This window comes from Exophiala xenobiotica (genome assembly GCF_000835505.1).
Source record: "Exophiala xenobiotica strain CBS 118157 unplaced genomic scaffold supercont1.6, whole genome shotgun sequence".
Classification (NCBI taxonomy): Eukaryota; Fungi; Ascomycota; class Eurotiomycetes; order Chaetothyriales; family Herpotrichiellaceae; genus Exophiala; species Exophiala xenobiotica.
Window position 1 is genome coordinate 3,055,840 of NW_013562489.1, and position 15,137 is coordinate 3,070,976.

Here is a 15,137-nt window from a genome sequence, read left to right on the forward strand (position 1 = left end):
GATCTCGTCGGGGACGAAAAGAAGAGGTCGTCGTCGCTGGGGCTAAAAGCAGCATGTATCTAATGTATGGGAGGGCTTGGCATGAGCTCAACGCTCACAATCCGCAATTAGTGGAGATGTCGATGTGTCCAAAAGAATGAAGTGGTTGTAGCTTTCAGGAGACCAACACCTCTACCACTTTCTTCTTCTTCCTCCAAGAAGGCCTCCTACTTTCCTCAACCACTTCTCTCAATCTCCTTTCGGCCGCTCTCTACGACTCAGAGAGCCTTTCAGACCTTTTCTATCCTCCTGCGCAAAACCCGCAGCCACAATGAGCGGTCGTACGTGCAGCCAACCTCTCCGCACTGTACTCCCCCTTCAATTTGAGAATACTAACAGTCAAGATTAGTTCGATTCCTCGATCTCATCAAACCGTTCACGCCCCTCCTGCCGGAGGTGGCCGCGCCCGAATCCAAGGTTCCTTTCAACCAGAAGTTGATGTGGACAGGAGTAAGAGACTAGGACACGCCCAGGAAGAGCAGCACGAGACTAACAACCGGCATAGTGTACACTCCTAATCTTCTTGGTCATGAGTCAAATGCCTCTGTACGGGATTGTCTCCTCCGACACGTCTGATCCCCTGTACTGGCTTCGTATGATGCTGGCTAGTAATCGTGGAACGCTGATGGAGTTGGGGACCACACCTATCATCTCCTCTGGCATGGTTTTCCAGGCATGTAGACACGCGCCCTGTCGAGCCTACTTTTACTGACGGACCTCTAGCTGCTCGCCGGTACTCACCTCATTGACGTGAACCTCGACCTCAAGTCCGACCGCGAGCTCTACCAAACTGCGCAGAAGCTCTTCGCCATCATCCTCTCCTTTGGTCAAGCCTGCGTTTTCGTCCTCACAGGTCTCTATGGCCAACCAAGCGACCTGGGGGCTGGCATCTGCCTTCTCTTGATCGTTCAATTGGTCATTGCCGGTTTGGTTGTCATTCTCCTGGATGAGCTACTCCAAAAGGGCTACGGGCTTGGATCTGGTATCTCGCTTTTCATTGCTACAAACATCTGCGAGTCTATCATCTGGAAGGCGTTCTCCCCGACCACTATTGACACCGGCCGAGGCAAAGAATTCGAAGGCGCAGTCATTGCCTTGTTCCACCTGTTGGTGACTTGGCCAGACAAGACCCGCGCTCTCCGCGAAGCCTTCTACCGACAACATCTCCCCAACGTTATGAACCTTTTGGCTACCTTGACCGTCTTCGCGGCCGTCATCTACCTTCAAGGATTCCGCGTCGAGATCCCGGTCAAGTCCTCCCGCCAACGTGGCATGCGCGGTTCATTCCCTGTCCGTCTCTTCTATACGTCCAACATGCCTATCATGCTGCAATCAGCCCTAGCATCCAACATATTCATGATCAGCCAAATGCTTTACACTCGATTCTCGGACAACTTGTTGGTCAAGCTGATCGGTACATGGGAACCAAGAGAGGGATCTTCTCAGCTGTATGCTTCCGGCGGTATCGCATACTACATGTCTCCTCCTTTGAGCTTCCGCGAAGCCCTCCTCGACCCCATTCACACGGTTATCTACATCACCTTCATCATCGTCACCTGCGCTGTCTTCTCCAAGACTTGGATTGAAGTCTCGGGTTCTGCCCCGCGTGATGTTGCAAAGACACTCAAGGAACAAGGTCTCGTCATGGCTGGACATCGTGAACAGAGCATGTACAAGGAATTGAAACGCGTCATTCCGACTGCGGCCGCATTCGGTGGTGCTTGTATCGGAGCTCTGTCCGTTGCCAGCGATATGCTTGGAGCTTTGGGAAGTGGCACTGGTATTCTCCTTGCTGTCACCATTATATATGGATACTTCGAGATTGCCGCCAAGGAGGGCGACTTCGGCCAGGGTCTCAAGGGCCTGATTGCCTAGTTACGCTGGAATATGAATTCAGCTTATAAGCAAGCCCTAGGGGCTCGGGAGGGTTTATGACAACAAAAGCAATGCCTTCATGCATAGCATCATAGCATGGGATTGAGTTGGGGAGATGTAGAATGGCCGGGAAAGTTCTGTACAGTAGCTATAACGACAATCCTGTACTCGTACTGCTTTCGCGGGAAGTTAAAAAATTAGCACAATCTTTGAAAATCGTACTCCGTAAAGGTCATCCACCAATTTATTTCTAGGTACTGCTTCTCAGCCAGCGCAATCATAGACGAGGTATCTGCTGTTTCATCGAGTATCGAGGCTCTTGGGCCCACCAGTCCGGCGATTCTAACTACTCCCGCTCCATCGTTCTCTAACAGGCATCCTACAGTATCTTCCCTCCCCCCGGCCATCATTCAAGTCCGGTAGTCACCGTTGATAGTAACATACTCATGACTGAAATCGCAAAACCAATACTTTGCCTCCTCATTGCCCGTGCCCAGATCGACCTCGATCTCCAGGTCCTCGTCCTCGAGCAGTCTCGCAGCACGCTCTTCATCGACGACTTCGGGCTCGCCGTTGACCAGCAGCTTCAGCACGCCCTCATCTTTGCTCTTTGAGTTCTGAGCCGGCACGAAACTCACATTCGTCTTACTCGGGACCACGGCATCAGGGGAGATGTTGGGCGTATATCCGATTGCGCAGAGGATCCGGCCCCAATTAGCGTCCTTGCCGTACAAGGCGGTCTTGACCAAGGGGCTCCGTGCGATCGTGCTCGCGATGGCCTTTGCGTCGGCATCAGTCGGCGCATGGCGAACGCTGACTTGGACGAATTTCGTGGCGCCTTCGCCGTCGCGGACGACCAGCTGAGACAAGCGCTGGGCAAAGTCGGTCAGGATTTTGGCCATTGCGATGTAATCTTCCGAGTTGGCGTCGTCGGGGATGGCCGGCGTATCTGGGCTCGGGGCTGCTGCGCCGTTCGCCAAAAGTGCAACGGTGTCGTTCGTGCTCGTGTCGCCGTCGATGGAGATCGAATTGAATGATCTGTTCACGCCTTCCGTCAAAAGGGACTGCGCAGCACCCGGGGATATCGGCGCGTCGGTGCACAGGATGCCCAGGAGCGTGGCCATGTTCGGGTGGATCATGCCGGCGCCTTTGGTCATGCCGGCCAGACGATACTTTGCGTCCTTGTGGGCTGTGGACGGCAGGGTGAATGTCGTGGAGAGTAGTTTGGGAAAGGTATCAGTCGTGCAGATCGCCTTCGCGGTGGTGAGCCACGCATTGTGGTCGTTGTCCAGGTTCGAATAGGCCGTAGGGATCTTTGAGAGGATCTTCTTGATGGGCAGGCGCTGGCCGATGACGCCGGTGGACATGACAAGGCTGGTAGACCCGAGATGGTCTTCGGGCTGGGCGGATTGTTGGAATTGAGCCGTCGCGGTGTCGGACATAGCCTGGGCATCATCCATGCCGCCTTTTCCGGTGACCGCGTTGGCACAGCCGGAGTTTATGATGATGCTACGCAGGTTGGCGCCGCCACGGGATTGAAGGACGGCCTTGCTGATCTGCACGGGGGCGGCTTGGAATTTGTTCGTGGTGAAGACCGCGGCGGCGGAGGCAGGGATGTCGGAAGTGATGAAGGCCAGGTCAGGCTGGGTCTTGTTGGAGGCTTTGACGCCGACATGCGTGCCGCTCACGCGGAAGCCTTTGGGATATGTGCCTGACGAGGGCACATATTTGAGCTTGTTGGCTGGAATAGAGGAGTCGACTGGGGCAGAGTAGTGGCGGATGAAGGTGCGTATGATTGATCGCGCAGAGGAAGGAGTTGTAGAAGCCATATTGGCGATATGAGCCTTAGGTATGTTGAGGGAGGCTGTCCAAGAGATACAATGTCCGGTTGACATAGTTGATTTCCTTGATATCAGCTCAACGTCCCACGCAAGTCGAAGTCGCCCTTCCAGTCGTTGAGGTACACTCGATTGTCAGGCAGGTGACACTTCCAACCTGGATGCTTGCTTTCTTCGAGCTCACAGTGAGTATGCTTGAGCTTCGGCTGCCGTCGCGTGTCCCCAGTGCCCTGGAGTACCAGTAATGACGGCTTCCCAGCTCTGTTATCGGATCCAGGTGGCCGGTGGGGTGGAAATTCTGCTTCGCGTCCGACCTGTGATTTCTCTCACCTTTTCATGGTGATCCCTTCGAGCTTCACTTATGCCAACCTTTCAATGAAATGGTTTGACTCATCAGTTTATACATCGAACTAGTTGAAGATCATGACTCCTCCGTGCCATTGAGAAAAGAAAAAGCTGCGGTGAATTGCGTGACCAATCAGGAACGCCAGATTGCGGAGTAGGCCTTCTGAGCAGCCCTCATCGCGTCTCCCTCTGCCTTTGCTTGCAGAAAGGCAGGTGGCTGCGAACAAATTGATCGCAACAAGATCGGGGCTCGCGTGCCTGGCGAGTACATGTGTCGATCGTGATCATTTTTGTTTCACCTCGCCATGGCGAAAAGAAAGCAACCCGAAGCCTCCCCTGAAGTAGCAGAAGCGCCTTCAAAGCGACGCCGAAAGACCACCGAAGCACCGCCTACAAACGGCATCCACAACGACGAGGAGGAGGTCGAAGCTATACCAAAGGCAAATGGCACACCGAAAAAGCAGGCAACACCATCACGAAGACAAAGAAAGTCTGCAGCAGAAATTCTAGTAGAAGAAGAGGGCAACGACGCAGGCAGTCCTACGCCTAAAGCTGACGGCCGCATTCTCTTCTCTACACCACGAAGGAGCAAAAAGCACACCAATGGCACGCCCTCAAAATCCAAGGCAAACAACTCCGCCCGACGCAAAAGCGCACGCGCTCTCGCCGAACAAGACGAAGAGGAGGATGACTGGGACGGCCAAGCTGCGCTGGCCCGCGAGATTCTCGAAGACGAAGAAGAACCTCTCGTCGAAGCTCCTCTAGGAGAACAAGACGAGAACGAGGCAACCACGCCTGTCCAAACACCAAGTCGCGGCCGCGGCCGGCCCAAGGGCGCGAGGAATAAACGCTCCCCTACGCCCGAAGGCAACATCCCCCCTGAAGAGCGGTACTTCTTCCAGAACCGCGCCGGGCCTCCTCAAATCTCGAACAACAAATTCACTTCCGTCAAGCTGCTCACGCACGACGAATACTTTGAGCAGATCCAGTCTTACACAGACCGCCACGACGCAGACCAGGCGCGGCTGATGAACCTGCATGCGCGCTCGTTTCCGCAGTGGAAGTTTGAATTGTCGGAAGGGTTTGGCCTATGTCTCTACGGCTACGGAAGTAAACGAGCACTTGTGACCAAGTTTGCAGAGTATCTGTACAAAATCTCCAAGCCGGCCTCTCGCCCTCGAATCGTGATTGTGAATGGGTACACGCCGAAACTCAATGTTCGGCACATACTGAACACGGTCGCATCAGCCATTGTCGGCGAGGATGAGACTTTCAGGCTAGTCGGGCAACCGCACGAGATGCTCGACACGCTCTTCGAGCACTTGACTGTCCCGGTGACGGTGATGATCAATTCGATCGACGCGGGCCCGTTGCGTCGTGGTGGTGTGCAGTCCGTCCTCGCTCGGCTTGCGGACCACCATATGGTCTCATTCCTTGCGACGGCGGATAGCCCTACATTCGCGACGATGTGGAACTCGAGTCTACTGGATCGGTTCAGGTTCGTGTACCATGACTGCACGACGTTCGCAGCGTACAGCGCCGAGATCAATGTGGTGGACGATGTTCATGAATTGCTCGGCCGGAAAAGGATGAGGATCGGTGGCAAGGAAGGCATTGGCTTCGTGTTGAAGAGTTTGCCGGAGAATGCCAGGAATTTGTACAGGCTGCTCCTGTCGGAGATACTGGCGATCCTCGTTGATGGGATCGACGGAGGCGCGGGAGCAGGGTTGGACGAGGACGACGAGGTAGAGACAGAGACAGAAGCAGGGAGGCGGACTACCGCAGGGAGAGCGAAGGGCGAAAGTGCTGCAGAGGAAGTGGGTGTCGAATATCGCACGTTATATGAAAAGGCGAGTACGGACTTTATTTGTTCGAGTAGCATGAATTTCCAGTTTCTGTTGAAGGAGTTTCACGACCATCAGCTGATTACGAGTCGGAGGGACGCGACCGGCACACAATTGTTGGGTGTGCCGCTGGGAAGGGAAGAGATGGAGGCAGTTTTGGAGGATCTTTCTTGAACCGAATCAGACTGGTCAAGGAAAAAGACCAGCAAGTGTCTATGTGCGGACCTGGTACGCAGCATGGCATCCAGAGATACTGGCCAGGAGACGCTGCAACGGTATCAACTCATGCTTTCCAAGCACGAGAGATTTCGTAGGTACCTAAGGGCGTTAGATAATATGTCCGGATTCTCTGTATGAGGGCAAACGAGACATATCGGGCATTACGATGACATCCGCAATGAAGAAACGAACATGAGGCATCTTACCAAGCTCTTTTTCTTGACAATTGTCTAGAAGTTTTTGTCTTCCTATGCATGAATGACCAGGTTGGACGTCTACCACCAGCTGAGATACGCTCAAGATGCCCGACGCCATGCAATGCCCCTTTGCTTTGCACTCTCCTCATGCTCGTGGGCCTTTTTGTCTTCACCCTGTTATCCATTGCATCCGCCATTGGCACGCTCGGTACTCTCCGAAATCTTGGGGCTCGAGTAAGGCCTCGAGTCTTTGCTCGCTGCCCTAGACACTTCTGTCAGACTCAGACCTTAGTAGTCTACCAGCCCCGACCAGACATCTTCTCCTCCTGTTTCATGCTTCCACAGTTGATTCCGACCATCGCCTCACCCAGTCCAGCACTACACTCGGCCAACACCTTCGCATCCCTGAAATGTGTCGTGGCCTGGACGATGGCCTTTGCCCGTTGCGCCGCATTCCCACTCTTGAAGATCCCACTTCCCACAAACACACCATCACAACCCAATTGCATCATCAACGCCGCATCCGCGGGCGTCGCAATCCCACCGGCCGCGAAATTCACCACGGGCAGCCGGCCCAGCTCGGCAGTCTGCCTGAGCAGGACGGGGTCACATCCGATCTCTCTTGCCAATGCACGAAGCGTACCCTCACCCTCCGCGAGCGCCGCCTGCGCCCTTGAAATCTCCTTCTTCACTGTACGCATATGCTTAACGGCCTCGACGACATCGCCCGTGCCGGCCTCTCCCTTCGTCCTGATCATCGCCGCACCCTCGGCTATCCGTCTCAGCGCCTCGCCCAAGTTCCTGCATCCACAAACGAACGGCACACGGAATTCGTTCTTCTCAACGTGGAAGGTATCGTCGGCCGGTGTGAGCACTTCGGATTCATCGATATAATCCACCCCCAACGCCTCGAGGATCTGGCACTCGACGAAATGTCCGATTCTGGCCTTGGCCATCACGGGTATCGTGACGGCAGCCTGAATCTCCTTGATAAGTTGCGGGTCCGACATGCGGGCAACGCCGCCGTCTCTGCGAATATCGGCGGGCACACGCTCGAGAGCCATGACGGCGCAGGCGCCTGCTTCCTCGGCGATACGGGCTTGTTCGGCGTTGACCACGTCCATGATCACGCCGCCCTTGAGCATCTGGGCGAGGCCGGCTTTGACGGTGAACGAAGGAGACGAGGAGGAGGAGCCATTTGCGCTGGTCGACGAGGCGGGCAAGGTGGCGGTGTTCGGCATGGTGCTGTTATCGCCCATTTTGAGGGTTGAGTTGGGATCGAGGGCGAGGCCGAGGGGTGAAAGGTGGCGAGTTAGAGAAATGTTTGGGAGGAAAATATTTATTTACACAAGTTGTTCTGTAACTAGGTCGAAGGACAAGAGAGGAGAAAAAAAGAGTGTTGAGTCACCACTTTACTTTACAAAGTCAAGTCCCAAGACAATTAGACACGAGACCCAAGAATCCGGAATTGAAGCAAAGACACAATGACAAGACCGGCTATATGCGGGAATGATACCACCTGCGAGTAGTTCACGGCCAATGGGACTAGATCAAAGCTCCGGATACGCCTTGAGACAAGCCCTTGGAGAGGTGGCTAGAAAATCAATGCATGATCATGGTGGGCTGTTTGAAAAAATTGCATTGTTAGGAAGAAATTTCCCCGCACCCAAGTTCGAGACCGACAATCGCCTACACGGCGGGAGGGCTTGATGGCTCGATGGATAACCAACCACTGGGCGGCGATACATACAGACACGATCCAAGACCGAGGCGCTATACGCAGTGTGTGCTGGTAAAGAAGGTTTGCCGAACGAGATCTGATTAGTCAGACTCCCCGTTCCCTGCTAACAGCGGGTCAGTACCGTTCGACTTCCCTTCGTCCCTCGAGGATACTAATGTAGTCGATAAGAGGTACAACCAAGGCCATCTGATCGTTATCGGAGATCCGGATAGGATTCCATGACCGACTAGAGTGTCTATACCGGATAAACAATCCCTTGACCGGCCGTCCTCGAGGGTCTGTCCACATGGGTCGACTTTCTGCCCGCTTTCCCCTCCCTTGATTCGACTATGACCAGAGGTTTGAGCTTCTCGATGCGTTGCGCAAGTGCTGTGTCATCCGGTTATCCTCTCCCCCAGTGCTAAGCACCATACTTGACGGACACGACATCACTACTTACAGTCCGGCATGTCGACAGCTTCGGAGGGACATGAGCGTGCGTGCTCCTCCGAAGCAGAAAAGAACTCCACTACAGCGACATCAGTCCCACAACTCCCTGAAGACGTCTTCTTGCTGATACTCTCCAACCTAGCTGCATGGGATGTTGTAAATTGCCAGCGGGTTTGCAGGTCATGGCGCATTGCGTTCTCAAAGGGCGAATACATCCGAGTCGTCTTGCAGAGCTATCCGCGAGCCAGAGAAATCCGGTCACTTCCTGATGGGGCACTAAACTTCCATTCTGCGCCTAAATTGTCCTTAGACTGGCAGGAAATCCTCCTCCTGATTGCGACCAGATACCACAACCTATCCAAAGGCATTGTCAGAACCCTGGTCAGGTATCCTATGGCACCACTCGAACAACTTGGCGACTGGTACAGTGTTGGCCAGTGGGAATACCATGAAAGTCAACCTGGAGGGCGCTTGTATTATGAGACAGCTGCGATCCATTTGAACAAGCTCGGTTCCAAGCCATACCTCTTCAGACCGACAATGTGGTCGTATGACGATGGCCTCCTCGTATATGCTCCTGCTCAATGCTCGGCCGAAAATTACTTTCCGGAGACGCTCGCTCTTTTGGATCTGGCTTCTGGCAAGTCGTATCCGATACCATTCAACAATCGAGGCAAGATCATTCGGAACCTCCGGCTCAAAGACCGGACATTGATCATCGAATGGGCGGAGAAGGATCCTTTTCACAATCTCAATGCCATGGAACAAGTCAATAGACATTTCGCCAATTGCTTTGATATCCGCCGCACCGAAAATGAGATGTCATGGGAAATAACCTGGCGCTCAGAATGGAAAATGCATTTCCTCGGCCTGCCACCCAACTACCACGATCGTTTCTTCTCGACACACACCTCGACTCACTATGCCGTGTATTTCTGGCAACCAAATCGGAGCATGTACACTGGTGACGAGGAATTGCCGATCGAGTCATTGTCTGTGTGGGACATCTCGGTTCCATCATCTTACCAGCCTTCCACAGACCCTTCCGGCAAATCCCGCCCACCTGGGGAAGGACCATATATCGTCTCGAGGTTCTCCTTCACGGACATGGACTTCGTGGGTATACGGCAGCATGCCAGTGTGGCCTTGATGTCTCTCCATCTTGACTCGGGAACCATGTCGCTTACCGTCCGTGAAAACGTCAACGTGGCAGGGCAAGGATATTTCGACCCAGCAGAGCGCTTGTGGTGCGCGAAAACGACGACTTTCCCCTTTGTCGGCGAAGGTCCGAGGCTATACAGAGAATGGGACGGTAATCTCCCACCATATCGAGGACATTGTAGCATGGAGAGCGCAGAGGTCGAGGAGAGCGAACGCTGGTTTCTGCCGATTATGGATGTCGTGGACAGGGCCGCCGATGTGAGGTTGAGTCTGATCGAGACGTGCTTTTCTGGCCAGAGCGTGGAGAACAAGCTGGCCGTGAGACTGAAGACACGCGGCGTTGATTATGAGGACAATGAGGTTGACTGGGTGACGTTGGAGGACAGTTTGACTGCAGAAGTGAGCGCAATGGGACGGATTGCAGGTGACGAAAGATGGCTCATTGGGCAGAATGAGCGTATGGAAATTGTTGTTTTGCATTTTTGAAGCACGGCGTAATGTTGCTCTGTGTCGTGGATTTATCATTGTCCTCGAAGCCGCAGCCGCGGCTACCAAAGGACTCGTTAGCGCTTGAAATGGCAGAGATTAGGTGCCACCCAACAGGCGTAGGCACCCATCTATTCACAGGTTCAACTTACCTTACTCTGTGTTGTTTGTACTGCTCCTCTTTGATCCCACTCCAGCCGGACCTTCCCTTCCAACGTAGTTCTTACCTTGACATGCCTTCAGATGACGAAACGAACAACAGGAGTTGCGATGGCCTCTGAGACGACACCTCTCACGCCCATCACAGTGCAGCATGACCGCAACCCTGTTTCACTGGCTTCCTCACGGCTTGTTTTCTCTGGGTTCTCCCTTTCTTGTACACGCTCATAGGAAAGCTCCAAGGACGAAAAGGTGTTGCTCACCGTGTTTCAGACCAAAGTCTTCCGAGGGCTGCAGCGTCTCCCAACATTGCCCTTCAGATGGTACTCCATTACACAGCGCAGCGATAGGATGAGACCGTGATTCCATGTCTAAAGCGATCAACACTGTCGTTGTGAATGTCATGCATGAGCCATGCTCTACAGATGAATCTTGTTCAACTGAGTGCTCATCCGCTAGGCCGGCATACCACACTGTTGTGCCGACTGTGACCTTACCGCTATCTCAAGTCGTGTTGGAAGCCACCAGAGACTCCCTTGGCATGATACGTGCTTCTGCGTGTTATGGAAACTGGTGTGTTGTTTGTTGCGGTGAGGTTTAGATGCCTCGACATGGCAAGATTTATGCCCGTCAGGCCGTCTTTTGCGTCTGACTTGCCATCTTATCAGGGTCAAGGCGCGTCAGGCCGGCCCAATTTGTGTCAGACAAACCCACGTTTGACGGCATGAACGGTACTCGCGGTTTCTTGCCACGCCCGTGCACGTCGAACAACCCACAGCTGTTCGCTTAATATTTCACCCAGAGGCTAGTTATTTTGCAGTGTTCACAGGAACTTTTCCGAGACAAGGCCTTAAACGCCTAAGCTTACTAGCGATATACATGGGACGTCAGATCCTCTGCTTACAGTATGAAGGCCGATTTTACCCGTAGGAAGGCCTCAAGGAGTGCTACAGGCGGTGAGGCGAGAACTTTTTGTTGCACGGATATCCAGGGCAGAATATGCAATGGCATTGCGTAGAAAGCATTCCCGCATCATGATACTTGGTTTATGAAGTCTCAAACTTGAGAGGTCAAGGCGCTGGGTGGTCGTAAAGCATTGTTACCGATAAATAGTTTGTTAATATTTTTCATATTAACCAAAAAGCTGTCTAGGGTATTGTAGGCAGCTTGTCCAGTTCCACAGTTATACATGCCACTGCACGTAGTACTCAAAATGGTGCAAGATACATGTGAGCACAGCGTCATCCTTGGACATAACAGCACCCATTTTTAAGTTGATAGGCTTCAGTATAGCATCAAGATTCGCACATCCCAGACCGTCTATTTCTTCGCTCTCTGGCCATATGCCTTGGTGGCATAGTCGCCCTTGTGGACGATGAGATCCTCAGGTCTGTAGTCCTCGCGGCCGGAGAAGTAGCTCTCGAGGATGGCCTTGGTACCCGCCGCATAACGCTTCTGAGCATCGATGGAAGTACCGGACATGTGAGGGACCATGGCATTGCCGCCACCCCATGGGTTCTTGGCGGTTCTGAGAGGATGGTCCTTGGGAGCAGGCTGAGGGAACCAAACATCACCACCATAACCGTTGAGCTGGCCAGTCCTGAGGGCTTCAGCAACATCCTCCTTAACGACGATGGCACCACGAGCAGTGTTGACGAGCCATGCGCCTATCGAAGTGTTAGCTTGACGGATAGACTATGGGGAAGGTGCAACATACCCTTCTTCATCTTGGAGATCAACTCCTTGTTAAACAGGCCGCGTGTCTTTTCGTGGAGAGGGCAGTTGATGGTGACGACATCACACTGGGCCAACATCTCCTCGAGATCCTCGACGCGTCTACAGCCGATCTCCTTCTCAACCTCGGGCTTGAGAGGTTGGTAGTCGAAGTACAGAAGCTCTTTGCAGTCGAAAGGCTTCAGACGGCGGAGCACACGCTCACCGATACGGCCAACGGCAACGGTACCGACAACCTTACCCTCGAGATCGTACTCGTTCTTGGCGACAGCGGCAACATTCCAGTCACCTCGTTCGATCTGCTCGTGGGCAGGGACGAAGTTGCGGACCAAAGTGAGGATGGTCATGACGACGTGCTCAGCGACAGAGACGACGTTGCTACCAGTGACCTCAGCAACAGTGATACCGCCATTGGTGGTGTTGGCAGCGTTCAAGTCGACGTGGTCAGAGCCAATACCGGCGGTGACGGCGATCTTCAGCTTCTTGGCCTTAGCAAGACGCTCGGCAGTGAGGTAACCAGGGTGGAAGCTGGAGCACCGGCGTCAGCAGGAGTATTCCTTGAGGGATGGCCTAGCTCTTACGGAGTGGTGATGATGACTTCGGCATCAACTAATTCCTTGTCGAAGGTCGAGTTCTCACCCTCCTTGTCCGAAGTGGTTACCAGGGTGTGTCCTTGATCTTCAAGCCATTTTCGGATGCCGAGTTCGTTCTCTGTAGTGCCGAGGAGTTGAGGTTGGTCTCTGGCGTGCTCATGGCCCTAGATAGAGTCAGACGAGGCGTGTGTAAGAGGAAGAATAGGTGTTGACATACATCATACAGAACCAAAAGAACTTTGCCCTGGCGAGAAGCGGTGGCTGTCAGCGTGCGTCTGGCAATCGAGGATGGTTGAAAGGAGGGCAGGGCAGCTCGACGAGCCAAGTGCGGGGAAGTGGAGGAGAGGAGGGATGATGCACGCGGCAAAGAGCGCGCAGCTGCACGGGCAAATACCATTTTGAAAGATTGTAGATGAGAGATGGATTGAGTAGAAGTCTGAGAGAGATAGACTGGCGATCCTGGAGTTTTGAATCAGAAGCTGCCGGTAGAGCTTTAAGCCTGGACTGGAAGAGACGGTACCTTGGAAAGCTAATCAGTTTACGTCAGGGAGATGGTTCAATGCACGGACTGGGGTCTGGGATGAGGAGCTGAGGAGAGTCTTGGTGTGTCAGTGGAAGGTGGAAGGAGGGGTGGATTCTGTTCAGTCGCCATGTTGTGTTGGAGGTTGGAGATCTGTACTCCGTAGTGATAACAATTCATGTGGGAAAGTGATGGACGATTCGAAACAGCTATTGCAAGCTGCTCGACTCGATGCCGATGCTCCCGGAGAAAACCCCCCGAACGAGTAGCAGCATCCCTCATTCTGAAGACAAAAGACAAGCACAAGGAGGGGTACGTACCTTTTTCAAAGCCTCGCTTAGATAAAAACAGCTGCTGTACACAACAAGATACTTTTCTTACAGTGCAGTTGGATTGATAAAGAAAAAACCAACAGTGGAAAATCATTCGGACGAATGCCAACTCCTTTTATAACCTCATGATCATCTCCTCGTCCTCATCATGAACCACACAAATCTCTTCATGCGTGCTGCCAGTGGCCTGCTACCACGAGCTCCCCCTCTTTTCCTTGCGGAGCAGTTGAAACCCAAGCTCGGAACCCTCCTCTTCCTGCTGCTATTGACTACTGCCCCACCATCTCACTTCCGTGCCCTCGTCCTCTTGCAATGCCCAGGTGAGGGACACGGAACGAGTCCTTGTGTCCTTGGTGAAGTGACCAACGGCACTTCCTACTTGATCGCGGAGGCAGTGGAGATTGCTGTCTTCTGAAGCTCTCACTCGCCCTCTCTTGAGAGATACCCTTGTTGCGTCGCCCTCGCAATCCTCATTTGTACCTTGGTCAGGTGCTCCCAGGCTCCCAGGCTTCCAGACCAGGCCCCAATTGTCAGTCGAGACCTTCCACACTGACACTCCTCCTCGCAGCGACAAGAGCGAAGAGGCATCACTCGCGCATAAGCGGCCAATGTTCGGAGAGTGACGGGTAAACTATGCTGTTTAGAGTTGCTGGCTATTTCATTGCTTCAGTTGAGCCATTTTGCCGCATCTTGATACTCCGTAGTCAGATGGTTGATGGATGAGTTCTCCTGTAGCGACCAGGCGTAAGGGTGCGAGCTTCAGCTCCCACATCTGCCAGGCGTAAACAAATTGACTATTATGGCAACAAAAGGCGTAAACTCGGCTGCTGTGTCATTTTGTGGGGGAGCCGAGCTCGGAATGCACCCATCATGCACCTAAGATCTAATAAGACTGTCACCTAAACTGTGTAGAGGGCCAGGAGAGGGCATCCATGCGTAAACGTTTAACCGGAAGCCTCGCGGTCACTTTCGCTCCTACTAGCTCGTAGTGGACCATGCTCCAGAGCTGTGTTTCCGGATTGAGTTATCCGACGAGCCCGAGCCATGGGTACCAGGAACCTGGCAACTTGTAAGGTACATATCATCATTCAGATACCTCCGCTCTATCTATCTCTGCCCTGGCCTTGGCTGCCTTGCACCCTAACAAAATCGATTTCAGCAAGGCGATTCTGAACAATTCCCGCATGATCATGGCCTCCCGTCATATGGCAGTGGAAGGGTCGGCCTGGACTGACATTCGTTCCTGAGCTCTGACCTGCTCACTGATACGACGGCTTTGACTCGGTAGGCATAGAGTGCCTGAACATGATTCTCACAATGTTCGGTCTTCTGTCGCGAAAGGGTCCCGGGGTTCGTAGTCCCTTTCCCTGCAAAGATTCTTCGTGTTGTTTGCATTGAAATACTGCATTACGAAAGACGAATACTCAACCCCTGTAGTTGTGGTTACTCGTCGAGACGCGCGGAAGATCTTTGGCTTCCGCAGTTACGTGCTCCAATACGCCGAAGCTCTACCAAGATCTCTCCATTCACATACTGAGAGTGTTCGAAAGGCGGGTCGTCTATTTCAGCTTGGGATCTGAGCCCAGCCGAAAAGGAGTCTGGAAAGACAGTGTATGACCAGTTTC

The 15,137-nt window shown here is 53.3% G+C and overlaps 6 protein-coding genes across 11 annotated transcripts; 3 read left to right on the forward strand and 3 right to left on the reverse strand.

Moving 5' to 3' along the window:
- The first annotated feature begins 160 nt into the window (after positions 1-160).
- Positions 161-2,135, forward strand: PV05_10406 (protein transporter SEC61 subunit alpha). Its single transcript, XM_013456841.1, has 4 exons — positions 161-320; positions 389-489; positions 545-712; positions 763-2,135. The coding sequence occupies exons 1-4, from the start codon at positions 311-313 to the stop codon at positions 1,912-1,914; spliced, it is 1,431 nt and encodes a 476-aa protein (XP_013312295.1). The 5' UTR covers positions 161-310; the 3' UTR covers positions 1,915-2,135.
- Positions 2,136-2,139: 4 nt separating this feature from the next.
- Positions 2,140-4,155, reverse strand: PV05_10407 (glutamate N-acetyltransferase/amino-acid acetyltransferase). Its single transcript, XM_013456842.1, has one exon. The coding sequence runs from the start codon at positions 3,807-3,809 to the stop codon at positions 2,325-2,327; it is 1,485 nt and encodes a 494-aa protein (XP_013312296.1). The 5' UTR covers positions 3,810-4,155; the 3' UTR covers positions 2,140-2,324.
- Positions 4,156-4,313: 158 nt separating this feature from the next.
- Positions 4,314-6,357, forward strand: PV05_10408 (uncharacterized protein). The gene has a single exon (XM_013456843.1). It carries the CDS (start codon positions 4,403-4,405, stop codon positions 6,113-6,115), a length of 1,713 nt encoding a protein of 570 aa, XP_013312297.1. The 5' UTR covers positions 4,314-4,402; the 3' UTR covers positions 6,116-6,357.
- PV05_10409 (pyridoxine biosynthesis protein pyroA) lies at positions 6,334-7,936 on the reverse strand. Its single transcript, XM_013456844.1, has one exon. The coding sequence runs from the start codon at positions 7,614-7,616 to the stop codon at positions 6,654-6,656; it is 963 nt and encodes a 320-aa protein (XP_013312298.1). The 5' UTR covers positions 7,617-7,936; the 3' UTR covers positions 6,334-6,653.
- A 165-nt stretch (positions 7,937-8,101) lies between these two features.
- PV05_10410 (uncharacterized protein) lies at positions 8,102-10,314 on the forward strand. The gene is made up of 2 exons (XM_013456845.1): positions 8,102-8,158; positions 8,217-10,314. The coding sequence occupies exon 2, from the start codon at positions 8,546-8,548 to the stop codon at positions 10,172-10,174; it is 1,629 nt and encodes a 542-aa protein (XP_013312299.1). The 5' UTR covers positions 8,102-8,158; positions 8,217-8,545; the 3' UTR covers positions 10,175-10,314.
- A 1,100-nt stretch (positions 10,315-11,414) lies between these two features.
- Positions 11,415-14,262, reverse strand: PV05_10411 (formate dehydrogenase). 6 transcript variants are annotated; one of them, XM_013456846.1, is made up of 7 exons: positions 13,501-14,262; positions 13,181-13,259; positions 13,055-13,119; positions 12,878-12,904; positions 12,649-12,824; positions 12,051-12,595; positions 11,415-12,000 (listed from the first exon to the last, which is right to left on the reverse strand). In XM_013456846.1, exons 3-7 carry the CDS (start codon positions 13,055-13,057, stop codon positions 11,654-11,656), a joined length of 1,098 nt encoding a protein of 365 aa, XP_013312300.1. In that variant the 5' UTR covers positions 13,058-13,119; positions 13,181-13,259; positions 13,501-14,262; the 3' UTR covers positions 11,415-11,653. The 6 variants fall into 6 exon arrangements, with proteins under 6 accessions (XP_013312300.1, XP_013312304.1, XP_013312301.1 ...); XM_013456850.1 differs by lacking the exon at positions 13,181-13,259; XM_013456847.1 differs by having other exon boundaries at positions 12,878-13,119.
- Between the last annotated feature and the right edge of the window lie 875 nt (positions 14,263-15,137).

Bases quoted from the DNA above. Each gene is read 5' to 3' on its own strand.
- PV05_10406 (XM_013456841.1), top strand. The intron at 490-544 runs GTAAGAGACTAG...CAACCGGCATAG, and splicing joins AGAAGTTGATGTGGACAGGA to TGTACACTCCTAATCTTCTT. The intron at 713-762 runs GCATGTAGACAC...ACGGACCTCTAG, and splicing joins CCTCTGGCATGGTTTTCCAG to CTGCTCGCCGGTACTCACCT.
- PV05_10407 (XM_013456842.1), bottom strand. From the start codon at position 3,809: ATGTCAACCGGACATTGTATCTCTTGGACAGCCTCCCTCAACATACCT.
- PV05_10408 (XM_013456843.1), top strand. From the start codon at position 4,403: ATGGCGAAAAGAAAGCAACCCGAAGCCTCCCCTGAAGTAGCAGAAGCG.
- PV05_10409 (XM_013456844.1), bottom strand. From the start codon at position 7,616: ATGGGCGATAACAGCACCATGCCGAACACCGCCACCTTGCCCGCCTCG.
- PV05_10410 (XM_013456845.1), top strand. From the start codon at position 8,546: ATGTCGACAGCTTCGGAGGGACATGAGCGTGCGTGCTCCTCCGAAGCA.
- PV05_10411 (XM_013456851.1), bottom strand. From the start codon at position 13,606: ATGATTTTCCACTGTTGGTTTTTTCTTTATCAATCCAACTGCACTGTA. The intron at 12,596-12,648 runs GTAAGAGCTAGG...CCGGTGCTCCAG, and splicing joins GAAGTCATCATCACCACTCC to CTTCCACCCTGGTTACCTCA. The intron at 12,001-12,050 runs GTATGTTGCACC...ACACTTCGATAG, and splicing joins GATCTCCAAGATGAAGAAGG to GCGCATGGCTCGTCAACACT.